This window comes from Telopea speciosissima, chromosome 10 (assembly GCF_018873765.1).
Source record: "Telopea speciosissima isolate NSW1024214 ecotype Mountain lineage chromosome 10, Tspe_v1, whole genome shotgun sequence".
In the NCBI taxonomy this organism is placed as follows: domain Eukaryota; kingdom Viridiplantae; phylum Streptophyta; class Magnoliopsida; order Proteales; family Proteaceae; genus Telopea; species Telopea speciosissima.
This window is the reverse complement of record NC_057925.1, coordinates 37,655,467-37,671,905: the sequence shown is the minus strand read 5'-3', so window position 1 is coordinate 37,671,905 and position 16,439 is coordinate 37,655,467. Positions and strand designations below refer to the sequence as shown.

Below are 16,439 nucleotides of genomic sequence, written 5' to 3'. Positions count from 1 at the left end.
AACAAGTCCAGAAGATGGTGAGGGTCCAAGCTGAAGCCGAGAAGCTAGTCTGTTCAGGCAAGATAGCCCTTTCTAACGAGATCATGAATGTTTCGATCCTTAAAGGGTTCAAGATGCCGGTTGTCGAATATTATGATGGTACCACAGATCTCGTACAACACCTTGAAGGATAACTCCTTAATGGCATTTTGCGGAGCATCTAACCCAATCATGTGTCGAGCATTCCCAACTACTTTAAGAGGGGTAGCAAGGACTTGGTTCACACGACTTGTTCCAAAATCAATTCATGTTTTTTCGAGAATTGAGCACAATCTTTGCTACCACCTTCATGAGCAGCTGGAGTCACAAGAAGACCTCGGTTAGCCTCACAACTCTAAAGCAAAGATGTGTGATGAGTCATTTCAGAACTTCATAACTTGTTTCAATCGTATGAAATTGGAAATTGATGATCTTGATCCACCAGCTACAAAAGCTGTACTCACAGCCGGTATCATCGAGATGCAGATTTGAGCTTCTCATTATGCAAAAAAACCCCCTATAGGATCTGAACACACTCCTAGCTTTACGAGAAGTACATGAATGCAACCAAGACCATGGAGGAAAAGAAGGAGAATTCTCAAGAGAAGGCAGAAAAGAAGAGGACGGAGCGAGATGAGAAGAACGACTGCAATAATGACCCTAAAAAGCAGCGGTCTGATAAGCACCAATATGGGAGCCCGCTTAATCAGTTTGATCGGTATACTCCGCTCATCCACAATCGATCTGAGATCTTGATGCAAGTTTAGAATGAGAAGTTCATCAAATGGCCACCCAAGATGGCAATCACCTTGGGAGGCATAATCCTGAGAAGTTCTATAGATTCTATAACAGCAACGACCATAATACCTATGAATGCAGGAATCTCAAAAGCGAGATTGAAAGCCTCAACCAAAGAGGTTATATTGGTTGTGATGATGAATGTCACCAACTTTGAAGTAAAGAAGATTTTAGTCGATAATGGAAACTCAACGGACATACTTTTCGGGGAAGCATATGAATGAATGGGCATGAGCTACAAAAGATTAAAGAAGGTTGAATATCCCTTAAAAGGATTTTCTAGTGCTTCAGTCCAAGTGACGCAATCAATAGAGCTACCACTCACGGCGAGAATCGGAGTGCAACAATCTACTGTAATTATCAATTTCTTGGTAGTTGACGTCCCCTCGGCCTATAACGCTATTTTAGGTTGGGTAGGACTCAACGTCTTGAAGGCTATTATCTCTATGCCTCACCTAAAAATTAAATTTCCAATTGAGAGAGGAATAGATGAGTGCAAAGAAGACCAATTGGCCTCTCGAAGGTGCTATGTGACCGTTCATAGGGGGAAGGCAAAAGCAGGTGAAACAGTCCCCATAGCAATTGAAGACCTTTGAAATGACACTAGTCAAAGCCAAGGAGAACCAATTAAAGACCTTATTTTGATAGATGTCCTCGAAGACCACAGCCAACAATTGCAGATTGGGTCTCATCCACAAGGCTCATGATGTCAAGAGATTGTTGATTTTTTTTTAGGAAACTCGGATGTGTTTGCCTAGTTGGCCTCAGATATGTCCGGAATAGCTCAAGATTTCATCGAGCACAAACTGAGCATCGATCCAATGAGAAAGCCATTATAATGAAGACGAAGAAATTTTGGTCCGGAAAGGTAAACCAAAATGGGAGACATTAATACGATGTGAAATGAGATTACAACTTGTATTAAGAAGGTTACTAAAGATGTCCTAAGCAAATCGAAAGGAAAACACCATTCCTCTAGAGAGACTTGGTGGTGGGATGATGAGATTCAATTAGCCATTAAGACCTGGCAAAGGACTAAGGATATAGAGGATCTACAAAGGTATAAATTTTTCATAAATGAAGCTAAGAAGATTGTGAGGAAAGCAAGGGCGAAGATATAAGAAGATCTTTATAACAATTTAAGCACAAAGGGGAAAAAGCTATTTATAAGATAACTGAAGTGAGGAAAAGGAAGACTAGAGATATCGACCATGGTAGGTGTATTAAAAATGAAGATAGTAAAATACTAATAAGGGATGAGGCCACATTAAGAAAAGATGAGAAAGTTATTTCTGCAGTCTACTAAATGAAAACACTTCGAGTAATAGTGTTTCGAAAGATTGCATTATCCATCAAGACACCACATGTTGTAGATATATACGAAGTATTAGGGTGTTTGAAGTAAAAGAAGCTTTAAGGAGGATGAAAGTAGGCAAGGCACAAGGTCTATATGACATCCTAATAGCAGTGTGGAAGAGCTTAGGACTCTATGGTTTATCTTTGCTAATCAAGTTGTTTAATAAGATTATGGGCACAAAGAAAATGCTAGATGAATTGAGGAGAAGCATCGCGGTTCTGACTTATAAAAATAAAAGTTATATTCAGAGCTGCAATAACTATAGAAGCATAACACTAATTAGTCATACCATGAAATTATGGGAGAGGGTTATTGAAACCCACTTGAGACAAAAAGAACTACCATTACGGAGAACCAATTTGGTTTATGCCATGAAAAATCCACGACAGAAGCTATTTACCTAATTAGGAGACTTATGGAAAGATTTAGAGATTGTAAGAAGGATCTCCATATGGTCTTTATTGACTTAGAAAAAGCTTATTACAAAGTCCCTAAAGAGTTAATCTAACAGGCACTAGAGAAGAGAAGTATTTAAAGTAAATATGTGAACATAATTAAAGATATGTATGATGGTGCGGTAACAAGTATAAGAACTTGGGGTGCCAAGGAAGTGAATTCCGTGAATTCTAAATTACAATTGGGTTACATCAACGATCAGCTTTAAACTCTTATTTGTTTGCACTTATCATTGATGATTTAACCAAAGACATTCAAGATGAGGTTCCTTGGTGTATGTTTTTTGCTGATGATATTTGTGTTTTTTGTGAATGAGACAAAAGCAGGAATTAATGCCAAGTTAAAGTTATGGGAGATCAACCTTGGAATCAAAAGGTTGAAGATAAGTAGAACGAAGATGGAGTATATGATGTGTAATCTTGGTTACACTATGATGGATAATGAGGTGGTGAACATTGATGAGAGGGAGATTCTGCAAAATGGTTATTTTAGGTATCTTGGCTCAATCATAAATAGGTGATATAGAGGATGATGTTTCACAAAAAAATTAAAATAAGATGGATGAAGTGGATAGGTGCATCTAGAGTGTTGGGTGATTGACATAATCCTTTAAAAATTAAAGAAAAATTTTATAAAATAGTCATACGACCAGCTTTGATGTATGGTACAAATGTTAGGCAGATAAGAAGCATCATATAGATAAACTCAGTATAGCAGAGATGATGATGTTGAGATAAATGAATGGTAAAACTAGGAGGATAAAGTAAGGAATGATCATATTAGAGCTAGTTTGTGAGTAGCTCCGATACATGATAAGCTATAAGAAAGTCTTTTGAGGTGGCATGACATGTTCAACAGAGTACAGAAGAGTGATTTGATTTCGATTGAAGGGACTAAAAGAGCAAGGGGCAGACTTAAAATGAGTTTTAGGATAAATGGTGAGGAAAGACATGCATAGCTTAGAGCTAGGTTCCCATTCTCGTACGAGAACGTATGAGAATGGGTGTGAGCCGCCTAGATGGCATCTACTATGTGTGGGTCCCACATGGTGGATGCCATTTAGGCAATTCATATCCATTCTCGTATGTTCTCATATGAGAATGGGATCCCGCCTCCATAACATGGGTGTGAGCCGCCTAGATGGCATCTACTATATGTGGGTCCCACATGGTGGATGCCATTTAGGCAGCTCATATCCATTCTCGTATGTTCTCATATGAGAATGGGATCCCGCCTCCATAACTTAAGCCTTGTATCAAGTGTAACCTCGAATAGAGCTACTTGGAATGGATAAGGGTGAGTTGTTGTTTGATTGTCTTCAATATTCAAGTGGGAGAAATAAGCTTTAAAGGTACTTTTTTAATTTCAAAAGCGGGGAGACAATTCATTCAATCATGGGCTCCCATAGTTATTAAGAAGAGAGAATGACAATGCGCGTCCCATGGGTTATATGAGAGGACGTATGGAATCCTTCATACTTGTGCATCATACACTTCTTTTTCCCATATAAGAAATGTTGTCATTATTAGGGATGTAAATGGATAACCGAAAATCTGAATTCGATCCACATCCGTATCCGTATCCATTTAGGGACATTCGTATTCGTTTAGAGATATCCGGAAAAAAAATTCGAATACTCCGATAAAAATTAATCTAGAAAAAAATCCAAATACTTAATAATAAAAAATTAAGTAAATAATGATCTTGAGGGTTTTTAAAGATTTAACATGTTCTAGAATACGAGGAAAAGAGGATCATGATCTAAGAGATATGGACTGAGAGTGAATTGTATCCGTTAGGTAGGGGTGTAGAAATCCGTTTTCGTATCCATGTCCGTATCTGTTTAGCACTATCCAAATCCGTCCGAAAGCTAAACGGATGCAGATATGGATAGGCTATAGCTATCCGAAAAGCTATATTTACATGTAAACGGATAGAATATCCGATCCGTATCCATCTGAAAGCTAATTGGATGCAGATGCGGATATAGCACTATCCGAGCCGAATTCGATCCATTTACAGCCCTACCGCTAGGCCGCTAGGGGGAGGAAGGTCTAGGTTAAACAGGGTAGAGATGTAAACGGATGATCAAAAATCCAAATTCAATCCACATCCAAATCCATTTGAGATATCCGTATTAAACCAACGAATATCCAAATCTAATCACATCCGATCCATATCCGAGCTGAATCCGATCCATTTACATCCCTAGTCATTATAAAACAAACCCTTTACAAACTCTACGAACCATCCCACAGCCAATGTGAAGCCCAGTTGTAAGTTTGGCTCGTATCATTAATATTCGTCGTCATAACATAAATCTTAATAAATGCATCAAGGAAAATGACCCCATTGGTTCCATCCCACAATCCCACGCCCCCTCACATTCCATGTCATGGACCTCACTCTCCACATTAATGCTTAATTCGGTATGCATTATTGGTCAGTAATACATTCCAAGAAATCATACTAAATGCAGTCTTAATTTCAAAAAATCCATTATACAATTTCAAACGCTTAAAATATAGTTCTTTAAACGGTGAAATCTTGAGACTGAGAAGAAGAGACTACAAATATACGTTAAACCAATAGTGAGTCCTGGTGTTTAAAATCATCGAAGAAAAACTAAAGCTTCGTTTGGTTTAATTTTGAGAAATGCTTTATCAACTTGGAATGTATACCAAAACACAACCTATGCTAATCATTTCCAGCAATGCCTATTGGTGGAAGTCGCTGTATGTCATCGTAGGAAACTTCTACCCCATACACCAACTAGAGTGAAAACTGCATTATAGCATCATGGGAAACCTCTGCCCATACACTAAATAGGTTTCTTCCCTTTCCCCCATTTGAGTTTTCAAGTGATATTTCCCCCACTTTTTTTAATGGCACGCCCTTATTGAAATCTTTTTCCTTTCAAATTTGTTGAGCCGTTTCACAAGTACATTTAGACATATGCAAGGTACTCGAAAGAAACTGAAAGATGCAATAATAATGAGAACTAATAATAATGAGAGAACTAACCAACCCATCATCAAATATAAACATCTACTATTTGGAACATAAGCATGGATGAGATGGGGAATTGTGAATCCCAAATAACGCGTATTTCTGAAAGGAACATCAAAGCAGAGCGGAGCTGTTGAGAATTTACACCTTATTTCCCCTTTTTATGTTCCTTTTCTTAGTTCATGAGTCTTATTTACAGTAATTCGGCTAAACTCCACATAGAAATCATGGGTGTTCTACCCAAATGTGTTCTCCCCACTGTAGGTCATGTAAAGAAAACCATCTTCGTCTTTGTTCTCCTCGTAGATAGCAGACATCATGGCAGCTACAATAACAAAGATATAGCATGATTAGTCAATTTTGAGGAAAATTTAAAGCCACCTTGTGCAGAATTGTTAGGATATGGGAAATGCATGTAAACTTCACATTGGCACAAATTGGCAAGCTGTCCCATGTTCAGAGCGTTTCTTAACCCATAACACATGCATCGGCAATGTTTACCAATGTGATATCAAAAAGCAACAAAGCTCAAAAGGGTAAAGGAAGAGAGCAAGGGAGGAGTCATACACACACACACACACACACACACACACACAGGGAGAGAGAATACTCACCAGTGGGTGGCAAGACATTCTTGACAAAGATGAATATGGCCTTCTCAGCACTAAGCTTTATCCTCTTCCGGACCACATAAACAAACTGCCCAACGGTCAAATCAGCAGGAACCAGATATCTGTATTCAAGGCAATAGAAAGGACATAATCACAAGAATTCAACAAAAATAGACAAGAAAAGAGATACAGAGAAAAATGAGGACAAATTCACCATTACAATGCTATCCTTACATGACCATGTCTAAATGCTGAATACAGAAAGATTTGGTTCTCAAGATTGCGAAACTAACACTAAAACATATTCTTAGTTCATGAACCCAAGCACTACCTTAAGTTCCAAGACAAAAACATTATTATTACTGGTTTAAGTGATGTATATCGGAAAAAAAAACAATCAAACCCAGACATTATTACAATACCCATATTGATCAACTAGCAAAAATTGCAGTAGGCACAGAGATAATTCGATGGATTGTTTATCCTCATATAACTGTAGCAGCAGAACATATTTTCCACTCCATACTTCTGGGAGAGAGGTTCACTATTTGCAGCCCTACTCACAATACTTGCACCCTAGCTATGATAAACTTGTCAAAGACCATTCAAGTTATGTATGTTGACAATGTCTAGACATTTGTTTCTCAAACCTCAGCCAACAAATTAGAAGTCACTCATGAAAACAATGCTAGAAACAGTAACTCTCTAAGATAGCATGCATTCTAAGCAATATATACTATTGTAATATCTCTACTGGAAATTGTAGAATACATATTTAGCCACTTAGGATAGGAACGAGTTTCCCTCCACCCACGGTGAATGGGATCCCATTCACCGAGGGGTGGGAGAGGGCAGTAATGGGTATCGGGAGGGTATTTTGGAACATACTAAAACCCTAGGAGGGGTTTGTGAACCCTAGGATGCTAGGTGAACCGTCCTCTATGGATGGAGGAAAACTGTCCTATAGGTTATCATTAAACTTTATCCAACCTCCCCCCCCCCTCCAAAAAAAAAAAAAAGAGGATATTATTCAAATAGATCTTTGCCCAAAGTTAAAAATTTAAATGCACATCCACATGCTTAGTTAATTGTCTCTAATGCCCATTTCTTTTCAGTTAAGGGGCCATTTCTTAGAGCAATGGTAGAAGGTTCAGGCTGCCAGGGAAAATGCCCATTTGTTTTGAAGTTGGCCACTTTGAGCAAAAATGCCAAAGCTTTGGACCAATTCCAAACTCAACCCTCCCAGGACCCCTATTGGGTGTCCACTAGGCAGGACAAGCACTGCGTAATGTCCCTTTTTAACATTTCTTTCCACTTGGTAGGCGAAAGGTTTTTTCCAGTTAGTAGACAAAAGATCAAGTTGTCCGACTTCTGCACAAACATTGCAACAATGTAGTAAACATGGTTAAAGAAATCAGGATCAGCAGAATAAGCCGATCTGAATCGGGATAGGATCAACGGAATAGGCCAATTCGAATTAGGATCAACCAAGCACGATCCTGATTCGACCCTGATTCAGACCTTGTTAAATGTATCAGCAAATCTGTTCCAGATCCCCGATTTGGCCGATAGGTATAAATTAGGGGTGTCAATAATGCCCGGCTGGCCCGAACCCGCCCTGAGCCTGGCCCGGACCCAACCCTGATCTGCCAGCCCAAAGGGCGGGTCAGGGTTGAGATTTTGGCTGACCCTGGCAGGGTCGGGTCGGGTCGGGTCGGGTCGGGGATAAAACCCCGGGCTTAGCCCGGCCCGGCCCTGACCCAACCCTGTATTAGTTACAAGTATGTATATTTGTGAAAATACCAAAATGCCCATAAGAGATGATAACCCTAACCCATATTCCGATTATTCTCTTTTCGTTTTCCCGCTTTCATTCTTCTTCTTCATCCACGAGAAAGCCGCCGCTCGAGTGCTCGACTAGCAGTCTGCCTTAGTGCCGCCTTCTTCCTCGGTTCCTCCTTCCCAGATTCTCATCAGGAATATAAAAAAGAGTGAGATTAGTCGTCTATTTCTCACTTGCTTCCTTCGTGTGCGTGTGCTTTAGATAAGCTGTTGTGATTGTTTTATTACTAGTTAATGAAACTTTGCTGTACTTCTGTTGCTGGTTGGGTGTTTATTATGAAAATTACTCTCTGGTTGCGACTCGTGGAAACTATTGCAAGCCAAGTTGAACCTATTCTCTCTCTCTCTCTCTCTCTCTCTCTCTCTCTCTCTCTCTCCTTATTTGTGCTCTGTTTTCTCTTCTTTGCCGACCCCATTAAGTTGGGAATTGGGATAGGGCTGAGTAGTTGTTGTCTCTTCTCTTTTGTTATTTTATTTTTATATGCTCAGCTCATACTTTACAGCCTGAAAATTTAAACATAACCATTCGTTAAGCTCAAACCACCATTAAGTTTCTCAGTTCTCACTCCTAGGTCCTAGTATAGCCAATCACTACTTACCACTTTCATACTCATCAACGATCTTTGAATCCTCACCTTATCAACTGTCACACTATATATTCCTCTTCATCTTATCCCTTATACTAAGCTTAAATACACAGCAAATTCTGCTTGGGAGTATCAAACCCTAACCATATAATTACGTTACATGGCTCTTTCCTGGATGGGTTATGCATATCAATAAGATAACCAATGACGAGGTTGTAAAGATTGGTGAATACAAGACAGCTGGGGCAACCATTTGCCTTTCAGTCTCCATAAAGATCAGGACGTTTAAGGAGATAGTTCCCATAATATTATGGTGAGGTGGATTGATGCAGTTAGGCATAGGGATAATTAGAGATGTATGAAAACAAATTTAGCAAATTCTAAAGAAAGTAAGTTCCAGTTTAACCTCATTCTAGTGGCTGGTCTAGTCTAGGTTTTAAAACTCTGATGAGCCATCATTTGCTATAATACAACTTTTTGAACAGATTTAAGTATGGTAGATGATTAAGATAATTTAAATCTAGCAGAAGATAACCATCAATATTTGACCCTAAGCCTTAGCCCACAATGGCCACTTCTCAGAACAGATAATGAATTTTCTATTAGATGGTTACCTCCTTGTGAAGATTGATTGATTGATAAATTGATTGCTATGGTTTTATTGCCTTTGATTTCATTTGTCATGTACATGGCAATACCATTCTCACATTATCTAGCTGATGTACTTTTAGTCTTTACATAGATAGATGTGGGTATCAATGTATTTTATGGTTAATTTGTTGGGGGTTCATCCAAATTTCTTTTTGTTTTTTTTATTTTTATTTTTATTTTATGTGTTCTACCAGTATGCCAAATTTGCAATAAACGTACACATGTCTGGATTTTTGAATTTGTACAGATCTCAATGGAGGAAAACTCAAATCCAAGTGAGCCAAACTTTAATTCAAATCAACCAAATTCAAATCCAGCTCAATCATCCTCTAAGGATCCTGTGGCAAGCTCTACAAAGGCACAACCAAAGTCTAATGCTTCTGAGGTGTCTTCTAATCCCCTCAATATAGGGTCATCTAGAGTTTGGAATCACTTCACTAAATTTATACCTCCCAATGGTTCAAAAGCTACTAGGTGTACGTGCAAGTATTGCCACAAGGAATTTGGTTGTGCAAGTGAACATGGTACTAGTTCACTAAAACGACATTTGGATAGATGTCTTCTGTGTCCAAGTAGTGAAAAAAATAAGAAGCAAAAACTTTTGGATTTTAAAGTTGATGAAAGTGATGGTAAGAGTACAATCACTAGTATCTTAGCTTGGAAATTTGACCCTGAATGGTGTAGAAAGGAGCTTGCTTGCATGATTATTATGGATGAATTGCCATTCATATTTGTAGAGCGGGAGGGGTTTAGAAATTTTTGTAAGGCTTTACAGCCTAGGTTTAATACTTTGACCCGTAACACTGTGGCAAAAGATTGCCTTCAATTGTATATGGGGGAGAAAAAGAAGCTGCAAGATCTGTTTAAGAGAACTGCTTAGCGGGTGTCCCTCACCACAGATATGTGGACTTCTATCCAAAATCTTGGTTATTTGTGCCTCACAGCACATTACATTGACCGAAATTGAAAATTGCAAAAGAAAATCATTAACTTTTGCATAGTCACCACATACCGGTGAAGCAATTAGTAATGCCCTTGAGCTGTGTTTGATTGATTGGGGGTTGGATAAATTGTGTAAGTATTACTGTGGACAATGTAAGCAGTAATGATGTTGCAATTTGAAATTTAAAGAGAAGATTTAATAAGAAAAATGGGTTGTTGTTGGGTGGTGAGTTTTTCATATGAGATGTGATGCCCATATTTTGAATTTGATTGTCAAGAAAGGTCTTAAGGATTGTGGAGATGTTGTAAGTAGAGTTCGTTCTGTAGTGAAGTATGTAAGGAGTTCACCATCAAGGTCACAACAGTTTAGATTGTGTTGTGAGCAAGAAAAGATTGAGTCTAAGAAAGCTTTGAGTTTAGATGTTTCTACTCGTTGGAACTCTACATATCTTATGTTGCAAACTGCTTTGGAGTTTCAAAAAGCTTTCGAGTGTGTAGAAGATAGAGACCCAAACTTTACTATAGAGTGCAAGGATGGGGTCCCAACTACTCCAGATTGGGAGAGAGCTAAAGTTTTATGCAAGATGTTGGAGTTTTTTTACAATGCAACTACAAGATTGTCTGGATCTCTTTTTACTACTTCAAATCTTTACTTCAAAGAGATTAGTGTGATTGAATCACAGTTGAACAAGTGGTCAAGAAGTGAAGATGACATGATTCGGGATATGTCATTGGCAATGAAAGAAAAATTTGACAAATATTGGGTGGCAATGGTACTGACAAAATGAATATTACGTTGGTTGTTGCTCGTGTTCTTGATCCACGATTTAAGTTGAGATATGTGAGATATTGCTATTCAAAATTATATTCTCAACTTGAGGTTGAAGAGAAAATTGAGAGGATTAAAAATGTCATGGATCGCCTTTTGAGACATTACCAAATGCAGGGGTCGACAAGTAGTACAGTGAGAGTCGATTCATCAACAACCAATTTTGATGGTTCATCAATAGATGATGATGACAGTGAATTTTTAGAAAGGGGATTTAATAATGCATTAGAAGAGGAGGAGCGTTTCCATGTTACATCTGACTTGGACAAATATTTATTGGAAGGTATTAAGAAGGATGATGACCTCAGTTCTTTTGACATCTTGAATTGGTGGAAGGTCAACAGTACAAGATTTGTGGTTCTAAGTAAGATGGCAAGGGATGTTTTGGCGATTCCTGTCTCAAGTGTTGCTTCAGAGTGTGCTTTTAGCACTGGTGGTAGGATTTTAGACCAATTTCGTAGCTCTTTGACACCTAACATGGTAGAGGCATTGGTATGTACACAAGATTGGCTACGACAGGCACCGGTTTCAGTTGATGTTGAAGAGAACTTAATTGACCTTGAGAAGATCGAATCAGGTAACAACCTTTTAAATTTCCTTATATCATTTAATTACAATAACAATAATAACATTATGAATGATGATTAAGTTTATTGTTTTGTTCATTTATTAAATGTTTTTTTTTCCAGCTACTAACAATGATTGTGGTGATGCATCTATGACTTTGATTTGATGGATGATAATGCATACTTATTTGGCCTAAACTGGTAAGGACATGTACCCAAACAATAGTTCTTATTAGCTAATATTTTCTTTGACATCTGCCTATTAGAGTTTTCCCCTAATTTTGGGCATTATTTTTTTTTTTCAGGAATCCCAGATTGAAGCATATCATAGAGATGGATGTTGCTGTGATTGATGGTTGATTGTGGCAGTATTTTTATTCATGGATGATTGTGGCAGTATTTTTATTCATGGATGATTGTGACAGTAGTATTTTTATGGATGTTTGTGGCAGTATTTATATGGATATTTGTGGTAGATTACTATGGATGATTGTAGTAGTATTTTTCTGATGTTTGTGGAAGTATTTTATTTATGGATGTTTGTGATAGTATTTTTATTTATGGATGTTTATGGCAATATTTTTATTTATGGATTTTTATAGATGTTTGTGAATTATTTTTATTTAAATTTACAAGTCCCTCTCTCCCTTTCTCTCCTTCCCCTCTTATTCTTCTTCTTTAAAGAATTTTTCAGGTTTTTTTTTTAGATATATTCTTTGATATATATCAATCAGGGTCAAGACAGGGTCAATCAAGGCCAACCTGACCCTGCCCGACCTTATCAGGGTCGGATTAGGGTTGAGGGTTTCTTGGCCCTGCCAAGGTTGGGTCAGGGTCAGGGTTTAGGTTAAGGGCTCTAGGGTCAGGGTTTAGGCAGGCCCGGCCCAACCCGACCCATTGACACCCCTAGTATACATACTCTAAACACATCTCTCTCTGCCCTAAAATTCTAATGGTGGATTTGGAATCACCACCAACATGATCAGTCTTGTTCTCCTGCTGATCTTCACCTCTGAAATCAACCTTAGGGTCCTCCTCAAAACCTACTTCAGATTCCTCTAGAAACCCTACCTAAATCATTTCTACTTGGACATTGATCCGTTGGCGTTCTGATTTGTTTGAGTCTACTCAATCACGATAGCAATCTAACTCGTAATGAGATCTTCTATAACTGTCTATGCGATGACGATGTTCATCAGAAGAGTATGAAGGAGATGGCAATATACCTAATACTGGCGACTAACGGTCATTTCTCTGTCATCACGGCGACGTCCTTCAGGATTTCCACCATCAAAGAGAGTTTCCAATCACGGCTTCAAGATGTGTGCTACCCGAGCGATCCCTGCAACTTAGAGTCGAGCCGTTTCCTGAGTTTTCTTCCTGTACAGAAGGCTCTGATCCTGCCGGTTTTGGCCAAGGGAGGGTCCCATTGCTGTCTTGTATGGTGATCGTTGTGGTGATTCACAAGGGCTCCAGGTTGTCCAGCTGATCACCATGTCTCAAAACGATCACATGTTGATGAAACTGATTGAGATCGTACGACTAAAGCTGATTCTCTTTCTACTCTTTGATTTGCCTTCCTTATGCTCCCTGCGCCTGTTTTCAGCTCGAATTTTGCACAGCAGAGAGATGGACAAATGGGATCCATCGTTGAGAGTGAAAAAGAACCTAAAGCACTTCTGCGTATGGGAAATGGAAGTGGTTGATGAAACAGCAAAGCATACTGTTGGAGAAGACGAGGAGATGAATGGAAGATTTTACGAACGAGAAAAAGCCCAGAATCAAGGTTTCCACACCATCTCTGCATCTCTTCTTTGTGTTCCTTTCAAATGGTTCATGCAAAACTTCTGTAAGTGTCAGGCTTCAGTAGATGGAAGAACAACAGTACTATAACAGAATCACAGAGGAGATGGAGATGAGCGCTTCTCTCGTATACAAGCCCCAACTCTTGAGCGTTGTTGTAGAAGAGAGAGAGATTTAAATATTTTATTCATTAAATTGGGCAATTCCTAGGCTATCCAAGTATGAACTCTCTCTCTCTCTCTCTCAACATTTGCACTCTCCCTCTCCTGCATGTATTATACGACCCTATTCAATCCTGGTGGCAACTCCATGGGCGTACCGTTACTGACAAACAATATTTAAACCCATCTTCTTGGGGGGGGGCAAAAAAAACAAATTAATGTCTAATTGTTTGATTTCTGACAGATAATTCAAGCATAGACAACAACTTCATACTTGAAAGAAGATTGAACTTAACACCACAGTAATTAAAGTGCAGTATTAATGCCACTGAATACTGTATTTGAATAAAAGTATAGCTTAGTTTAGACAATGCAATAAACACAGAAGAAAAATGTTAAGATGTTGGCAAATCATGATAGACAGCGTAAATGATATGCTTTTACTAGAGTTTGCCAGACAGGCAAAAGAGTGTCCCAGTGCACGAGGCTCCCGCTACTGCAGGATCTAGGAGGGGCAAATGTACGTAGCCTTAACCCCTGCTTTGCAGGAGAGACTGTTTCCAAGTTTCGAACCCACACCAAGGCAAATGTACAAGCTTCCAAGGAAAGATAAGAAAATGGCAGTTTCAGACACAAAAAAAGTGAACAGGGTAACAACATACAGTTTTCAAGCATCCAAGGAAAGAAAAAAAAGGAGGAGAAAAGGGCAGTGGATTCCCTAGCTTGCCAATACTCATCATCATACAATAGAGAGAATTCTAGGAATTACAAAAAAAAAAAAAAACAAAAAAAAAACATAGCTTTGAGTTCCATGTGTGAGAAATAGAGGCAATAAGAGATGAAACAAAAAACAGATCCTCAAAAGAAAATGAAGAAAACAAATTCATTTACATGCAAATAATCAACAAATTTGAAAGAGAAGTAATAACAAGATTACAAATGCAACTAACTTCTTCTTGTCGATATCAGGAATGTCACTTTTTTCGGCCTTCTCCACAATTACCTACACAGAAAAATGATAAGTTCAGAAAATAAAATTGAAAGAAAGTACAAAATTAAACATGCTAACATTTTTTTTGTGTAAACAAAACTAAAAAAAAGAAACGTAAAAAGTCCATACTGGTATTCTGTCTGGATATTTCTCTCTGATACGAGCAGCTTCAGCTTGCCTCCGTTCTGACAACAAGAAGAAAAATTTTAGAATACAAACAAGAAAAATATGATACAAAAGGCTGATGTCCAATATATTTTGGCAACTAATGCATTGTTACAATAATAATACTATTGTATCTCCGCCAAATCAAATATTAAAAACCCTACTTTATAATGCATCCCAAATGGTTTTAAAAAAGAGGGAAAAAAGTATTGAACAGGCAACCACCATTGTAATGATATACACTGAAACAAGATCAAAGCTATGGTCGAAAAATCATCATTACAGACTTTTTGTTATTTCAAAACTTGGTGAATAAGGTAGAGTAGTTGACATCACAAAAATATTCTTCATAAAATTCCAAGAAATATCAAGTTGTCAATCAGAATGAGGGATAGAAGGGTAATCAAAACTTTACCAGCTCCATCACCCCCCCCCCCCCCCAAAAAAATAATTAAGAAGGTAATAGTAGGTCAGAAACTAATAAAACTAGAAGCTTAAAAATCGAAAAGAAAACCAAACCACATGACATCAAGAAAAATGCAGATTGTACAAGAATATGGTAAGCATGTTGGGTGCAATAAAAAATGCCTCTTCCATAGCCAAGGTAAGAGAATGTCACACGCTATAGTCATGGTGCTTAAGTTCGCAATTACTCCAATTCTTCTCATCAATAAAAGGTTTTAAAGCCAACAATATCATCTTTTCATACTATTAAGAAATAATCTATTGATAAATTCTTCTGCTGAGAGTTCTTGATGATAAGACTGCTCTTCCGCACCATGAAATCATAATTCACCAAGAACCACACTTGAATCAGATGTACCAATTCAGGTTTCCTAACAACAATCACAATTCAACCCCAAAATTTTTTTTTTTTAAATAAAAAATAAATAAATAAATAAAGACAGGAAAAAGGAAGGAGAAGACAAACCCAGAGGGTGCTCGAGCTTGAAGGAGCTTCTGGCCATGGCGAGACTTTCTTTACTCCAAGTACTATCTGCGAATTTGAAACATCGAAAACACATAACACACCAATCATCAACCAAAAGGATTCAGAAGCGCATAAAGAGAAGAAATACAAAGTTGTTGGGGGAAAGGGGGGCAAGTTAACCTAGCCCTACCGAGACGGAAATAACAGATGGAAGCGCTAGATTGGTTGCAGATAAACAGACAGAGATTGAAAAAATATCTCAGTTGTCAAAATCAAAGTGGAGAAATTGTGAGATGTGCTTGTTAATTTAAAGAGCAGGATAATAGCGTAAAACTAGGGTTTCTGATACCGACAAGAAACTGAAAGGAAATAAAGAATGGAAGAAAGAAAGATGAAATGCCTGCTAAACAAGAAAACCGTGTCACTATGACCTTATCCCTCCCTCCTTCCCTCTCTTTCCGAGTTCCGTCCAGACCTTCCCCAAATAAATACTAAAAATAAAACTGCGAAACCAAAAGCTGTGATCGATTACTCAACTGTTGGTGTTCTCTTCCTTTTAGCTTTTCTTAATGGCAAGAATTTTTCATCACCGAATGGTGATTTGACTTTATGATTAAAATTCGGAAGAGAAAAAGATCTTAGAGGCTGCGTGGTGCCTGCGTCAAGACTCAGATGGTGGTGAAATGACGAGCCCATCCCCATAAAATATGAAATTCCTACTC

The 16,439-nt window shown here is 38.2% G+C and overlaps 1 protein-coding gene and 1 long non-coding RNA gene across 4 annotated transcripts; one reads left to right on the top strand and one right to left on the bottom strand.

The window, feature by feature from the left end:
• Positions 1-5,743: 5,743 nt before the first annotated feature.
• LOC122644121 (autophagy-related protein 8C-like) lies at positions 5,744-16,140 on the bottom strand. Of its 3 annotated transcripts, none has more exons than XM_043837727.1 (6): positions 16,118-16,140; positions 15,718-15,783; positions 14,751-14,806; positions 14,581-14,633; positions 6,253-6,371; positions 5,744-5,963 (listed from the first exon to the last, which is right to left on the bottom strand). In XM_043837727.1, the coding sequence occupies exons 2-6, from the start codon at positions 15,752-15,754 to the stop codon at positions 5,875-5,877; spliced, it is 354 nt and encodes a 117-aa protein (XP_043693662.1). In that variant the 5' UTR covers positions 15,755-15,783; positions 16,118-16,140; the 3' UTR covers positions 5,744-5,874. The 3 variants fall into 3 exon arrangements, with proteins under 3 accessions (XP_043693662.1, XP_043693661.1, XP_043693660.1); XM_043837726.1 differs by lacking the exon at positions 16,118-16,140 and adding an exon at positions 15,908-16,093; XM_043837725.1 differs by lacking the exon at positions 16,118-16,140 and having other exon boundaries at positions 15,718-15,871.
• On the top strand, positions 13,996-14,388 carry LOC122644123. The gene is made up of 2 exons (XR_006330238.1): positions 13,996-14,099; positions 14,235-14,388. It is a non-coding gene; the product is annotated as an uncharacterized LOC122644123 (long non-coding RNA).
• Positions 16,141-16,439: the final 299 nt, after the last annotated feature.

Coding starts and splice junctions, on each gene's coding strand:
- LOC122644121 (XM_043837725.1), bottom strand. CDS start 15,811: ATGTGTTTTCGATGTTTCAAATTCGCAGATAGTACTTGGAGTAAAGAA. Junction 14,634..14,750: donor AATATCCAGACAGAATACCA/GTATGGACTTTT, acceptor TTTTCTGTGTAG/GTAATTGTGGAGAAGGCCGA. Junction 6,372..14,580: donor CCTGATATCGACAAGAAGAA/GTTAGTTGCATT, acceptor CCTTGAATACAG/ATATCTGGTTCCTGCTGATT.